The 15,927-nt window shown below is 36.9% G+C and overlaps 2 protein-coding genes across 2 annotated transcripts; one reads left to right on the top strand and one right to left on the bottom strand.

Annotated features, from left to right (window-relative positions):
• Nucleotides 1–2,188: 2,188 nt before the first annotated feature.
• On the top strand, nucleotides 2,189–8,446 carry znf367 (zinc finger protein 367). Its single transcript, XM_038308139.1, has 5 exons — nucleotides 2,189–2,722; nucleotides 4,098–4,248; nucleotides 4,762–4,881; nucleotides 5,161–5,299; nucleotides 5,856–8,446. The coding sequence occupies exons 1-5, from the start codon at nucleotides 2,447–2,449 to the stop codon at nucleotides 6,112–6,114; spliced, it is 945 nt and encodes a 314-aa protein (XP_038164067.1). The 5' UTR covers nucleotides 2,189–2,446; the 3' UTR covers nucleotides 6,115–8,446.
• A 91-nt stretch (nucleotides 8,447–8,537) lies between these two features.
• Nucleotides 8,538–15,601, bottom strand: slc35d2 (solute carrier family 35 member D2). Its single transcript, XM_038308042.1, has 12 exons — nucleotides 15,360–15,601; nucleotides 15,250–15,283; nucleotides 15,089–15,175; nucleotides 11,799–11,866; nucleotides 11,637–11,708; nucleotides 11,491–11,559; nucleotides 11,274–11,376; nucleotides 10,444–10,536; nucleotides 10,292–10,359; nucleotides 10,135–10,213; nucleotides 9,848–9,930; nucleotides 8,538–8,750 (listed from the first exon to the last, which is right to left on the bottom strand). The coding sequence occupies exons 1-12, from the start codon at nucleotides 15,500–15,502 to the stop codon at nucleotides 8,618–8,620; spliced, it is 1,032 nt and encodes a 343-aa protein (XP_038163970.1). The 5' UTR covers nucleotides 15,503–15,601; the 3' UTR covers nucleotides 8,538–8,617.
• Between the last annotated feature and the right edge of the window lie 326 nt (nucleotides 15,602–15,927).

Below are 15,927 nucleotides of genomic sequence, written 5' to 3'. Positions count from 1 at the left end.
TAGTTTGATGGTTATTTTTAATATATATATATATATATATATATTAAAAATAACCATCAAACTAATCGATGGTTATTTTATATATATATATATATATATATATATATATTAAAAATAACCATCAAACTAATCGTTGTATAAACATATAAGTATCTTTCTATCCTAACTTAATTTGATAATTCTAATCCAATACTATGACTTACTTAAAAAAAAAAAAAAATATATATATATATATATATATATATATATATATATATATATATATATATATATATATATATATATATATATATTATTTTTTTTTTTTTTTTTTTAAGTAAGTCATAGTATTGGATTAGAATTATCAAATTAAGTTAGGATAAGGTGGCTAGCATGATCTAAAGGAAGATTGCTCTCGTGGCAGTGATTAAATAGACACCTGCCGCAAGAATGGACACTGTTAAGTGTGACTGATCATATTGATGTAAAGTTCGCTGGAAGAAAAAACATTGGTAGAAATGTGCATTTGAGGATTGTCAAGTAAAGCCCATCAGGGGAATAACAAAGCAAATACTGCTGCTGGACTCAGCGAAGCAAGACCCTCCCTCACAGATGTATGCAGGACACTGTTTGCAACCATACACATATGGGTGGTTCTAGACAGGGGCCAACAGGGGCCAGTGACCCTCTTAAACTGGCCCTGGACCCTGTTATGAAGACTACAAAACCTTAATTATAATATTTTTTTTTCCATCTTGAAATAAGATGATATACCCCTGATTAAAGCAGACAGGTAAACAATGAGCCAGTGGAATAAGATGATTTATGTTTAAAATAAGAAAAAATACATCATTATTATTTACCTTGACAAATTAAGGTACAATACAATTAGTTTTAAAGACATTTTTGCTTATTTCAAGATCAGTTTTTCCAGTCTAACACTAAATACGTCTGTTATGAAAGTATGGGCTGACAGAAGAGATCATAACAACTGATTCATTACTTGGACCGAGTCTTTCCTCAGCATATTACAAACCCTCTTTACCTTACTGAAATCTGGCGCCATCTAGTGGTCAGTGTGCAAACTGAAACTTGAAAGGTTCAGTTTAGGCAACTGAGCGTGTGGTTTTTCAAGAAGACGTTTAGCCTCTCATCCAAGAGGCTTCCTCAGTTCTAACTGATGGTGGGAAGCACTGAGATTAATAGACTGTCTTCTAGAAAACGTACGACTGCCTAAACTGAACTTTTCGAGTTTGGCCATGACCTAGATGAGCCATGACCTGGATGACTGAGAATCTTCACAGATAAAATATTTGATGTTGATTGTTGTTGATTATCTATCTATCTATCTATCTATCTATCTATCTATCTATCTATCTATCTATCTATCTATCTATCTATCTATCTATCTATCTATCTATCTATCTATCTATCTATCTATCTATCTATCTATCTATCTATCTATCTATCGCAATAATTAGTGCAATTTACCTTTTGTTACCCTGTGCAATATCTGTTTCTCTATATTTGACACCAAGTGCAATAACTATATATATATAAATATAATCTATCTGTCATCAGCCTGTCTGTGTAGTTTGCTCTATTTTATGAAATCCTTTGAAGTTGAAAAAGTCCTAAAAGGCTTTTTAAAAATGATTTTTTATTGAAAGTTACTATGCCACAGATGGTAAAACATCTAAGAAACTATAAAGTTTATGAACAGCAACAAGAATCTCTGGTGTAAACTCTGTTTAATGGTAGGTTTCAGTTTCTTCTAACACAGTTCATCCTTTGTCCATTTATATCCGCCCTAGAATGATTACGTAACTTTGGCGCCCCTGGGCCTTTCCGTTCCCTTTAAAGCCAAAAAAAAAAAACGAACAAAAACCGTGTAATAACATAAACAGACATCTCAGCGCGGGAAAGAGCCATCTGCCAGCTAAAAGTTAACCGCTCTTCACTCTTATTGGCTACTTTTCACGTTCTCCTTATCCTCATTGGCCAATATGGGTGTCAATTTACAAGAGCGCGCGACAGTTGTTTAAATTCCATTGGACAATAAAGGCTCTACGCAATGTGCGGACGACGCAGTGTTGTGGCCTGTGATTGGTTAAAGGCGCCGTTGAGTACAACGCTCCTATTGGCTACTGCTGGCAGTGTGGGAAGATTCCTGAAGGCCATTGGATTGGAGTCTGCTCAGGCGGGAGTTTGCAACGCGGGACGATACTTCAGAGGGCGACTGATGATTGTTCAGAGGAGCCGCTGCGGCTGAAGGGAAATCTTATAAACGCTCATTTTTTGGCAACCTTTAGGGAAAATATATATCTTTGTACCTCTATGGAAATGAAGGACATATTAATCCCAGATTGAAAAAGCGCCGTTTGGGACACTTTTTTTTTTTGTAAGAAAACGGAAACTTATTTCTTTCTTTGATATTCTAGGCACTTGTACAACTATTTAAAATAGAATGGCCGATAGCAAGCATCCGCACGTCATCTTCTGCAACGACTCACCCCAAAGGGTTTTGGTATCTGTCATCAAGACTCCGATCAAACCCAGAAAACCGGAGAGCCTGACTCCGACCAGCCCGGGCTTCAGCGACTTCATGGTCTACCCCTGGAAGTGGGGGGAGAACGCCCACAATGTGACCCTGAGTCCGGGCTCAGGGAGCGGGGCCGCTTCCCCAACTGGGTCCCAAACAGCCACGGAGGCGGACAGCGCTGCTTCCCCGGACCAGATCAAGGTAAACAGATCTGAAACATCTAACAGAACCCGACACAATGCTTAGGTTGAATCAACTACTTAATATTAGAGCTCAACTTTTACAAATTACTCTTATTATCATTAATTAATTAATAACACTAATTAACTACTCATTATTTATACATGTATCTGTCAGGCATGCAAAAATCAACATCTTAAGAGATATATTAAACTTGGATATGTTCTGCTGATCGATAAAGATGGGGAGTCATTTAAAAAGTAGAAAAAAACGCCCGCGCTTTGGGTGTGACAGTATGGATTTTAAACCCTGCAGCTGCTCTTAAAGATGACGTGTAGCCGCGCGCCAAAAATGTAACCGGAAATGAATGAGCTACAATGAAACCTTTATTACACGTGAGATTAAAGACATCAGAAGCAACGTGGTGGAGTGGAAATAAACATCCACAACCCATCTCTCTTTGCTTTTGTGATATGGACTCTTATAGAATTGCATTTTAATATTCCACCACTGCAATTTTTCTGTTTTTATTTTTAATTTTTATTATTATTCCCTGGTGAAGGAAATGACAACCTGCTTTGTGCAGAAACATCTGTTAGTCTGTACATTTAATAAGATGGGAATAGAACCACCCCTTAAATAAAAATGTTTATGATAACATTGTAAATAAACATTACTTTAGCTAGAAATTGAGATCCAGGATAATTTTTTTAGGTTCATAACTATAGATTACAATGTATATCAATAGAGAACCATAAAATGAATGGAACGTCAAAGCCTATATTATAATTTTAAGAGTTTTTTGGAAGACTTATTAAGCTTAGTTGTATATAGTCTTGAATTGTTTTGCAGGTATCTAGAATTAATTTTTCCAGTCTAGCCATCCTTTAAATCCAATCACATCAGATGCAGCTCAATCCTAATTACACACAATTACTGAAATTCAGAAGATCTTGTATTGCCAGTTGTTAAAGAATAGTTAACTGTGCAGGGAAGTAAAGCGACAGTGGGAAGGAATGACTGCATTTAAACGGCCAGGACCCTCCAGTAAAAAAAAAAGCAGACATAAGACTAGAGGTTGAGGGCATGCAGAAATAAAATGAAAAAGAAATACAGAATAGTTTCAGGACTATTTTCCATGGAAAAGTGAAAGTGTAAAAAGAGTTAAAGGCAGCAGTAGCTCAATTACAAGCCAGCAGTATTTGTTAAAGGCTGCCATTATAACAGTTATTTGGAGCCATTTGTTTCTGTTTTTGACACCTTCGAGGTCTAAAACACAAACACTGGGACATTTGACCTAATTTAAAATCCATGCACACTGTTATGGTACTGGTCTGTGGAAATTAGCTTTAGCCACCTTTGTCTCTGCTAATATCCGTCTATGTCTGGTTGTCAGGACGGTATCCGCAGAGGCCGGCCTCGAGCAGACACAGTCCGGGAGCTGATAAGTGAAGGCGAGACCTCCTCCAGCCGCATCCGATGCAACATCTGCAACAGGGTGTTCCCCAGAGAGAAGTCACTGCAGGCTCATAAGCGAACACACACAGGTGAGAGTGTGAGATACACGGCGGGGGGTGAAGATGCAAGACAAAACTGATGAGAGGATGCAGAACCTGGCTGGATTTACAGAGCTTTTCTGGTCATAATGACCACTGCTAACTTTCTACAGTTTAGCCAGATACATCCAGCCACACTCACTGGGAATAGCAAAGGAAATGTTTACTGGCAGGACGAAATATCTGATCTATGCATCTTTATTCATTTAATATATTCTATACATTCTATATAGAGATAACATAAGGTTGCTGAAAAGCCCTGTGCTGCTAGACTGGGAGCAAACCAAGTGTCTTTAATTCAGGATCTTTTAAAGGTGAAATGACAATAAAACAGAGCAAATGTTAATATCTAAAAAAAAAAATCGCTTGAAAACATTGTTTAACCTTGAAAACTACCTGGAAGCTTTTTTCCTACAGTGTATTTCTAGTATATTCCTCTATTTACCTGCTTTGTGTAAATAGGAATGTGTGTTTGTACTCAAAAGTATCCCCCTATCCATCCAGGAGAGAGACCCTATCTGTGCGACTTCCCAAACTGCGGGAAGGCGTTTGTCCAGAGCGGTCAGCTGAAGACTCACCAGCGGCTGCACACCGGGGAGAAACCATTCGTCTGCTCAGAGAAAGGTGCGCCAGACATGCTTAGAAAAACAAAACAACTTAATCATCAGTTCTGTCAAATCAAACCCAGACCTTTTCTTACTTTCACTTTTAGTCACCTTTAGGTACTTTTCAGTAGGGGGGGGGTTCATTTGGAGTGTTTGGAAAGTACCCGAAAACACAGCATGAGTAGATGCACTGCGTCTGATTAAAAAACAGAGATCTGCTTTATTTACCACTTTTACCAACTGAAAGAACCATGCATGGGTTTTAGATGTTTCGGCTGATCCCCGTTTTTCTGTGCAGGTTGTGGCAGTCGTTTCACTCACGCCAACCGTCACTGCCCCAAGCATCCTTTCTCACGTCTCAACAGAGAGGAACCGAAGGCGGGTCTGGGAAAGGCTCAGTCTGTGGATAACAAGGCCGTGGCAGAGTGGCTAGCTAAGTAAGTAAACGCCCACTAGAGAAGCAGAGCTGAAAAACTTTTGATGTTGTTATCATCCTGTTTTGATTTCTTTCTTTGGACAAATTGGATGGAGTAAAATTATAATTATATTAAATGTATATCTTTTAAAAAAAAAACAAAAAAACAACAGCAATGCTGGTGTTGCCAGTTTTTATTTATTTATATATATATATATATATATATATATATATATATATATATATATATATATATATATATATATATATATATATATATATATATATATATATATATATATAAAAAAAAATTATGAAAAAATGGCTCTTTCTGCTAGTAAATTAATAATTAGAGTCAGATGACAACATTAGGATAGGCTATGACAATGTTGTATATGGTTGGGAAATAGTGTCTGGCTGTATTTTCTTCAAGAATATCTAAATTCTATTCTATTTTTCAAATTCAGTAAAAACAAAAAGAAAGGAAGCAAATCTTTTTGGTCAGCTGTCTCACAAAAAAATTTTTCTACATATGAGACAACTGACAGATGAGATGAACACCCTCCTTTATCTCTCAGGTACTGGCAAACCCGCGAGCAGCGTGCCCCTACAACTACCAAGATGAAGCCGCAGGGCAAGGCGAGGCTGGAGGACCAAGAGCAGCACGATCCCATGGGGTTTCTGCATTCTGACGAGGAGAACGGAGACGAGCAGGAGGCCATCGAGGAGGAGAAGGGTAATCCGGGCGGTGCAGCCAGGCGACGCCTTCAGGAGCAGAGGGAGCGTCTCCACGGTGCTCTGGCCCTCATTGAGCTGGCCAACAACCTGTCTGCTTGAAGTCCCCCCCACCCCACCCAGGACTCTCCCAACCTTCTCTAATCGCCTTCCTGCAGTTATGTGCTGTAGCTAAACGTTCTTCATAAACGCAGATCAACGCCTAGTTTAGTTTACTTTATAAAGTTGTAAAACCAGACTTTGAGAAAGAAGCTGACTTGGCCTGAGATCAGTGTTAAAGCACAGAATCCCCCCCCCCATCAGCACCAGGAAGGCACAAGCTAAAGCACCTTACTCAGCTTCCATTTTAACCTTTTGGCTGCTATAAATGTAGGTTTTACAACATGAAGAATGTCTCTTTCCTGCCTTCTAAAGGCACAGAAAGAATACCTATTGTTTTAATTTGATTTTGTTTGCACTTTGGTAACGAGTTATTTTCTTTTCTTTTTTTTTAAAGTATATTGTGGGAAAAAAAGTGTATGACTGATATGTGTGTAAATATGTGTGGATTAAGCTCAGATGGACAGAAAGACACAGGGTGTGTTCACTGGTCCAACCGTCAGATGCCCTTAAAGAACAGAGAAAGCTGAAGTGAAATGGTTTAAGCCGCGCTGTTACTACCCTGTTCACCAAACCTGGATGCGTTACCGAGCACACGAGAAGCAATCATTGCAAGCCTAATCCAGAAGTCTGGTCATGCAAAAAGCTTGTTTATAACCAACAAAAAGAAACTAGCCCCCTGGTCTGTTAATGTTGCCATTCTTTGCTAAGCCAGCCAAGTAGTTCCTGTTTTCTGGACTTGATTCATGCATATTCTGATTGTTATCAACGCTGGTTTCCTTGTCACAAATAGGCATGGGCCAATTACCAACAGTTTGAAACACATAAGAGTTTGCTCCAGTTGTGTGGATTATAGAGTAAGGCAGATCTGCTGTGCACTGTACATCAGCTGGCTCAAAGATTTTTTTTTCCTCAGCCAGAAGACAAGCTAATTGTAAAAAAATAACCATCCAGTGTTATCTCTGCCTGAAGCTGCACATTGCTGCTCAGCAGCTTAAAGAAAAGACCCCCTGTTGTTTAAAAGAAAGGCTTTTATAGTCCTATCGGGTTTAGAGGACACTGAGTTAAAGCTATAGTAGGGTTCAGCTGAACATAGATTATGGATTTATGTAAACTGGCTGATAGAAGGTGACATCACGTGGTTTTCCCTACTATGATAAAGGCAAGCCAGAGCACAGCTTGATCAGATGACGTTAACTTTTACCGCTTCCTACTACAAAAACGCTTCCTACTGTACTGACAAAAAGGGACGGCAGAAAAAGGGATAAAAAAGCACTTAAACTTCAGACCTCTAGTTAATATTCTCTTATGTCTGCGTAGAATCCATGGTAATGTTACCATGTTTTCCCTAATTAAATAAACTGGATCTTATTCCACATTTGACGTATTTAGTCCCCATACAATTGTAGATGGAATAAAAATTGGCCCATGCCTAAACACAAGGTAAAGCTGGTGGCACAAAGTTGTTTTGTTTTTTTTTCTCTAGGATGGCTCGTCATCTTTTATATTAAAAGCTGAGAGACCAGATGTGATGCTGACACGGCATGGAAACGGCGTGCTTATTCAGTCTAATTTTAACTTTTTTGTATTTATTTAACCTTTTCTTTCTTTTAGACTGACATTGTGATCCTATCTTTGAGTGCTGGAATCATTATTTAATCGTGTGACAAATAAATCCAAACTTTGTAAAGCATCAATGTCATTAAAAGCGCCGGCTGTAGAGGTTGGATTAAGCTTGCAATGCAGTTAAGGTTTGATTTCATCGTTGGTATAGGAAAGTGAGTTTTGTTTTCTTTTTCTAAAGAAAGTGTTGCTGGGGTGATATTTGGATTGATTTCAACTTTATTTTCTTTCTGGAATGCGACACTACATCTTTGAACACTGTAAGAAGCCCCCATCGATGAAAACCCTCATGCTAGCTGTGCTCTTTTAATCTGGCTTACAAATTACCTTTTAAAGAGGCAAAGTAATAATCCCAGAAGAAGATTAAACCAAATTAATTAATAATCCAAATTTTATTCTACTTGGTAGCGCCTCAACCCCCTAGTGTATTTTTCTGGTTTGAGTAAATTAAGGCATTTAATATATATATAAAATATAGCGTTTTTTTAGTAAACAACATGAGTATGCACACTATTTACAGAAAGCTTTGAAGTTTTAATTTTAGATTTTTTGCTTCAGCTAAACTCCTTCAGCAGTGTTGATTATTGACAGTATAGAGGGATCCTGCTTGCTGGTAGATGTTTGTATTTCCATGTAAACATGAGATTTCTCTGACAGGCTGTCCACACTGTTCTCTCATAGGTGATCATCAATAAACATTCACTGAATCCGACACGTTTGTGGCATTTCTTATTTATTTTGGTTTTAGTTTAAAATCTGGATTAAATAGCATTAGAATTAGAGGTTAATAGATTTATTTTTACAAAAAGAGAAACAATGAAGTGCTAAATTTTGAAAATGCTTCAATATGAAGCAGGATAACGCCACCTAGTGGTTTGTGTTTTTATCTTTGGCTCAGTTTCTTTGATAGATCCTCAGTAATGGGAATCTTCTGCTCTTGTGTTTCCTCTGGGTTGTTTCCAGGTGGCTGACTGCTGTTGAAGGTGAGGAATGAGTAAGCCAGTCCTCCTGACATGCTGCAGAAAAAAAGAAATGATCAGTGTGTGTTCTGAGGGGTGTATAATGTCCACATAGTCTTGAAATGTTTGCGATTATACTTTGATTCTGAGAAACTGCAAGTAATGCTTTAATTATAGGATATATTTTAAAGAAGATACTTTCTGTTAAAAAAAACAAACTGCTTTTTATATATTGATTGATACCTTTATCTTTTATTTTTCTTTCTCACCACTTTTAGCTCCTGTCAAACTAATTTCTTTATGACTGCTCAGAGCTCTGAGAACATTTTAAAAATGGTGCATATTAGGCTCTCAGCAAGGCAGGTTAATGTAGACAAACTTTTAAAATATACCTGTTAATGTAAAGATTTTTACTGATAAATATTGCTGAAAACAAACCAAACTACAACATATTTTCTTGTTCTCACCACTAACTTTCAGTGTTTTTTAGACCACACAACGATCTACCACTTAATATATTAACGCTTTTCATGCAAGCAGGATGGATATCATATAGTAGTTAATGAAAACAGTGTAAAAATGTTTTTTAGCCTATACAAGAGCAATTTTAATTAAAAAAAATAAACAATTGTATGTTTTTTGCAGGAGGAACTTTATTTAGATTATTAAGAGATCTGTTTTACTCACATGAGATCATTTATAAGAAAATACTTTTCATTTCCATGGCCCATTAATACTTATACTTAATACTTATGGAAGCCCATCAGTGCCCCTGTCATGAAAAAAAGAGCTTAAATCTCATAATAATGACTTTGCAAGCTAATTATTATTAGATAAAAGTTTGTTTTTTTCTATGAGACAAGTGGAAATAGGATTCCACATCAATGTAACAATTTGTGACATTTGGAAAAAATTTTCAAGCAGCTTTTCAACTCCATAAAACAGAGTTTAAACCTGGAAATCTGATGCTTAAAATCAGCATTTAAATGTGATCATTCAAACTAAGAAAATATGTCCGAAAATGTAAAATTCATCAAGATGGGGAATCAATGCAAGATCATGCTTTATATGGGTGGTGCTATTCAAAGTGTCATTCAGTATTTACACAAAAATAAAGATAAAATAGCCAAGAAAAAACAAAGATCAATCCTCACCAAATGCTGAGTCCGAGGAAGTTAGTCCAGGAGAACAGGTAGTCTCCACCTACAAAGATGCCGACATAAGCTACGGCTACATTCTGACAGGAGGAGAAATCAAAAGTTACAAGCAGTCTGTAAATATTTAAGCCACGCAATAATTAGGAAACAAGAAAAACCGGAAAGTTAAGCTCCGAGTAGGGGTTTGTAGGACAAGAACACAGCTGCAGATCTCAGTTTTCCTGCTTTGTGTGAGGTGTTTCATTTTTTTCATGTTTTTAAAGGACTCGTCAGATGGCTCTTACCTTTATGGCCCCCACAACAGTGGTTGTAAGTGCTGAGTTATAATAGCTGCAGAGGACTATTGAGTACATCAATAGAAATCTGATGAGAAAAACAGAAAAGGTGAAAAGAATCCCATAATAATTGGTCAGAATGTGGTGTTGGGTTGGTGTGACATACCCCATGAAGCAGGACAAAAGAAAACATACGATAAATATAATGTTGTTCCAGTCCTTAAATGATAATGCCTGAGGGTAAAACACAAGGCCAGATAAGCAAAAGACTTCCAGCTTTGGACTGCAAAAACAACCCTGCAGAGCGTATGCTTTAACCTTGTGTAAATCTCCAATGAATGCACTGGCCAAGATGGTGGGTAAGACGATGATCAGTGAATTGTAAAATAGGACACCATACTTCCCAAGGCCCTGTGTACACACAGAGCAGAAGATAAGCTAAAAAAAATAGTTTTTAATACCCAGTTAGATTTTTTTAAGTGCTAAAATACACGATTCAAAACAGCTTTAATTTAAACACAAAGTTTACTCCAAAAAAAAATAGACAGACGCTCCTACAAACACAAAAACATTATTAACTCTATCTAAAATATTTTATTCATTCTTTTTAATTGCATCAAATAAATATTTATACTTTCTTCATAGTCTTAAGGATTTACAGCAATTAAACCACACCGTTTCCAGATATTACCTGAAAATCTGATTTACACCCTTTAACAGGAACTGACTTCTGTAGCCAGATGAACATTGTCACATTTTTCTGAGTTTCAGGTACTGTTCATTTGCAGGTGGTAAATGATTTTCTGAACATACTCCACCACCACATCCTATGACAATAAAAGCAGCCAAAGTCCAATGGAAAAAAATGACAGGCACTAGAAAAAACCCTAGAAGACTAATGATCACAAATATTCTAGAAGATCAAAAAAAGAATCAGACTCCTTCAAATCAATTGATTTGTCTGTCCTAAACTGTAGATTTGAGAATATTTGAAATGGAATAATGTTATTATAAATAAGCTGCAGTTTCGGTTTGCTTAGGATAAAAAAAGTGCATTATAATTCACAAAAAATTACAAAAAAAAAGAACATCACATCTAAATAGTATCTGGTGGTGTAACCACTATATAGGATGTGCACTAATGCTACCTGATCACCAAGTTTTTTCTTTGTGTAAACACCAGTGGCTGCAGTGAAGGCATCATTCAGCAGGATGAAGGTGTAGGCCTCCACGTCAAAGGCCAGATCAGAACTGAAATGGTTGAAAAGATTACAAAAAAGGCAAAAAATCGACACAATAACCACACTACAATCATCCAATATTCAGAAATAAAATCAATTTGAAAAAAAAAAATAATAATCTGACCTTGCAGCCACCATGGCCCCAAAGACTATTGTCACAACACTGCAAATGATACGTCTTGGAAATGTTTTTCTAAAAGGAAAAGAATAGGGAGCTCAAATAAAAAAAAGCAGAAGAAATAATGATTTAAGAATTCAGGGAGTTCTTACCTTAACAAATAAGCTTCCAGGATCATTGTCATCAGTATGGTGAATTTCCGCAAGACTGTAAACATGGGTAAACTGTAAGAGAGCTGTTCGTTAGTCATCATAGTGTGCTAAGGTTCAGCAGATGTCAAATCTGAGGTATCCTGCATGTGAGGCAGGAGAGACCTGAGTTTTTTGGTGCTCGCCAGTCCTGTTACATGGTTTCCAACATACAGCAAGGGAAGAGGGAAGATCTGTCAAAAAAAACAAAACATAAATATATGTATATATAAAATGATTTATAGATACTATCCAGATGTTTTCTTCAACAGCATTGATAAAGTGAGGTAATGAGGTATAGATTCTAATACAGGATTTCACTGAATTATGGTGTCATATAAACTTCTGCAAACTTCCCTAACGTCCCCCAACCCAAAGCCCTGGTGAATGATTCTGTGTGATGGTATCTTTAAAACCTCTTGTGCTATATATCTGTATTTTTTATGCTTATTCGTCACTTCTGAAAGCAATAAATTCTGCACTGTAGGAGTAAATCCTTCAAAAATCTTTACTGCTGTAGAGTAGAGAGCATGTAGTTTAATCTCATCCCAGATTCATAGCACCAGTAGTGGAGAGTGATCTAGTGGCTTTGCAGAAATCTCACTGGCTAGTCTATTATTGGGGGGTTTGATTTATGGTGGATGATTGTTGAGGGTTTTTCAGTTAGGGAAAGGTGACGTGAACAATGAGTTTCTCCATTTGCATGAATGCCTTGGTAGATTTTTAAATCTGCTTTAAACCTTTTCCTTGTTGGAGAATGAACAAACTAGTGAGAAAGGCTGTTTCTGTCCTAGGCTGCGCTCTGGACTGAGTGGAGGAAGTAGCTAAGAGGAGGGTGCTGTCCAAGCTTGCATCCATCTTGAACAACACCTTCCACCCTCTTCACCAGACTTTAGAGGAGCTGAGCAGCTCCCTTAGTGAAAGACTTGTACACCCTGTTTGTAAAAAGTAGCGCTACTGCAGGTCATTCATCCCTGCTGCCATCACTCTGCAATGCGTAACTACAACAGCAATAACCTGTGCAATGTGTAATGTGCAATAACTATTTGATACCCAGTGCAATAATCTAGTATAATGATCCTACTATAAAAAATAAAATAAAAAAGCTGTCATATGTGGACCGTATATACGTATATCCCATGCACTTTTTTCTTCCTTTGGCACCTTCTTCTTTGAATATTTTACCTGATGTAAAGAGTAAATTTCTCCACTGTGAGATCAATAAAGTGAATCAATCAATTATCCAACCCGTGCATAACTTCAGCTTTGAGACTGATGCTTGGACATCCTCCTCAAAAAGCTGTAAATAGTTGTTTGAATTCATCCACTTTACAAGAGTCTCAGTTCTAAAACCAGCCCCACAGCATGATGGAACCTCCACCAACTTTAAGAGTAGCTAGCAGGTGTTTATTTTATACAGTCTTTGGAGGTGAGCTCTGCATTTTCTGGTGCCACGGAGCCACATATGCAGCTTCTGTATTGTCTTTAGCCTAGCAGAGCTGGTTTAAACAGCAACTCTTCCTGTTGTCTGCCATATCCTGATTATACTTCTTATAGTTGAAACAGTTTAAACCGTTTAAACGTCTAAGATTTTTGTTTGTAGTTTCCCCCCCGAATCCCGGAAGATTGTAGTTCGCAGATTTATTTTGCTTTGAGAATCCTAAGATATCGCTTTCAGAAAAGGGATAAAGAAAAGCGCATATTAGGCAACTGAAGTAACCTTTATCACAAATGGACATCAACTGTATGAAGTTCAAGGCTAGGGGAGCTAATCCAATAAAAATGGTATAGTAAGCAATCAGTATCGATCAGTTAGATGCAGTCAAACAAAAAAAAATCCTTCCACAGGCAGTAAACCTAAACGTTAAAAAACACTTCCTTAAAAATCTTTGTTTGGAGGGGATCAGGGGATCCTTGGAAATAAAGACATACCACTGTTATATTTTTATTGCTGGAATTGTAATAGATTATTATGAAGGTTGAGACGACTTGTTCATATAATATAACTGCATACAACAGTGTAGTCATTTGCATACTGAGGCAGAAATGAATACAGAAATGTAAATACGACAGGCGGAAATAAATAGCATGGAAGAAATAAATAGGGTGAAAAAATACAAAGGAGGAATAAACCAGACAAATATATTATAACAAGCACATAAACAAACACAGTAAAAAATAAATAAAGTTGAAGAATATAACGGACAATAAATATATAATTAAGGTAATAATTACAAAGGCAAATAAACAAAAAAGCTAATTAAAAGATATATATATATATATATCCCCTTCAGGTTGGAGGAGAGTCCCTGCCTCAAGTGGAGGAGTTCAAGTATCTTGGGTCCTGTTCACGAGTGAGGGAAGAATGGAGCGGGAGATCGATAGACGGATCGGTGCGGCTGCTGCAATAATGCGGACATCTTCTTCGGATGCCCCCTGGACGCCTCCCTCGGGAGGTGTTCCAGGCACGTCCCACCGGGAGGAGGCCCAGGGGACGACCCAGGACACACTGGAGAGACTATGTCTCTCGGCTGGCCTGGGAGCGCCTAGGGCTTCCCCCAGCAGAGTTGGAGGAGGTGTCTGCGGAGAGGGAAGTCTGGGAGTCTCTGCTTAGTCTGCTGCCCCCGCGACCCGGTTCCGGATAAAGCGGGAGACGACGAGTACGAGTATATATATCTTTATGTCTCACTGTATAATTTCATTTCTACCAACATTTATTTTTTTATTGTATTTTTTGGGGGGGAATTAATTGTATGCTTATTTCTTTTTGGAGCATTTATTTATTTCTGTATTTATATTTAATTATGGCAGGATTGGTCCGCCATACATCAATTCATTAAACTGACATTTAAAATATTTAAATTTTGCTTACATCTTTCATCCAGAGACTTATGACTTAGACAGATTTTATTTGCCATTTTGTTTACACAAGTGTAAAACAAAAACAAATTTCGTTTGGAACAGCTTTCTGGACAATTTCATCTTTTTTTTAAAAAGCGCAGCCTTGAAAAATAGTAAAAATGACTGTAAATTTACAGTTCTAAAAATATAATAAATATAAGAAAATACAATATAATAACCCATTTACAAAACATTCAGCAGTCTAATGGCATATAGTATATATATATAATTATATTATATATTATAATTATATATATATATATATATATATATATATATATATACATATATATATATATATATATACATATATATATATATATATATATATATATATATATATATATAAATGGCATACTGTATATAATATATAGAAAAAGTGAGGAGAAAATAAAATGTTCAACCTTTAATAGCATTTCTTTAGAAGTAGATATGTTTAGTATACTAATTTTCAACAAGTCATTAATGACTGGTAGAAAAGTTATATCACATTTTGTAATATCTTAAACTCTTACTTTTAGGATGATGCTTTTATCAAAATCTGGAAACTTGACCGTGTTGTTTATTTTGGCTAAATATAAAACCACAATAGTAGTTATCATCTGAAAAGGAAGAAACAAAAGTCAGTTTTTTTGCTTTACAGTAAAGGGAAATAATGAACAAAAGCAGAACTTACTTGTCCAATGCCCACAAACAGATAAGAGGGAAATCTGCAGAATCACAACACATAATACCATTTTCTAATAGTGATAATAGTGCCATACATGTGAGTGGACATTGTCCCACCTGTAGCTGGTTAGCACAGTTTTGTTCACCACGGTGATCAGAAACGAACTACCGGCGTAGAACAGCGCGGATGACAGCTTCAGGAGTCTGGGATGTTCCGCTGTTTCTAAGGAGACCTGCGCTGACATCTTCAGCTCCCTCATTACTACAGTAAACAGTTTGAAAGCAGACGTGTCGCTGCCGAAGTTATTTGATCCGTTGGGTGGTTTCAGTTGTGCATTTCCTGGAAAACATTGGCCACATCCGAATGGGGGAAAGGTGGGCGGTACTCACTGTTACACAATTCAGAGGCGGATCACAAGTGACCAAGTAGTGAAACTCACACTGATGTGTATTTTTCTATTTAAATAGGCTATATTTAAACCGTAGTATTGATCAGATAAAACTATCAGATACACTGATAAAACTAGCTGTTGGAATGTATCCAGTAAATATATTTTTATTTGGCTGGACATTGGCCAAAAATATTTCTAAGTAGGCTATCATTTCAGTTAAACAGCTAAATGGCTCCATCAAGGGGCCTGAAGGCTGAATGTCATCTGGTTTATCTGTTTTCAGTGTTTTATAT

Source organism: Cyprinodon tularosa, unplaced genomic scaffold (genome assembly GCF_016077235.1).
Source record: "Cyprinodon tularosa strain WSP-4 unplaced genomic scaffold, ASM1607723v1 ctg63, whole genome shotgun sequence".
In the NCBI taxonomy this organism is placed as follows: domain Eukaryota; kingdom Metazoa; phylum Chordata; class Actinopteri; order Cyprinodontiformes; family Cyprinodontidae; genus Cyprinodon; species Cyprinodon tularosa.
Note: the sequence above shows the minus strand (reverse complement) of the source record. Positions and strands in the feature narration are given on the sequence as shown.

Excerpts from the sequence above, each read along its gene's own strand:
- znf367 (XM_038308139.1), top strand. The coding sequence starts at position 2,447 with ATGGCCGATAGCAAGCATCCGCACGTCATCTTCTGCAACGACTCACCC. Across the intron at positions 4,249-4,761 it reads TCATAAGCGAACACACACAG|GAGAGAGACCCTATCTGTGC; the intron begins GTGAGAGTGTGA and ends CTATCCATCCAG. Across the intron at positions 5,300-5,855 it reads GTGGCAGAGTGGCTAGCTAA|GTACTGGCAAACCCGCGAGC; the intron begins GTAAGTAAACGC and ends TTTATCTCTCAG.
- slc35d2 (XM_038308042.1), bottom strand. The coding sequence starts at position 15,502 with ATGAGGGAGCTGAAGATGTCAGCGCAGGTCTCCTTAGAAACAGCGGAA. Across the intron at positions 15,176-15,249 it reads TGTTTGTGGGCATTGGACAA|ATGATAACTACTATTGTGGT; the intron begins GTAAGTTCTGCT and ends CTTCCTTTTCAG. Across the intron at positions 10,537-11,273 it reads AGAAAAAACTTGGTGATCAG|GGCCTTGGGAAGTATGGTGT; the intron begins GTAGCATTAGTG and ends GTGTGTACACAG.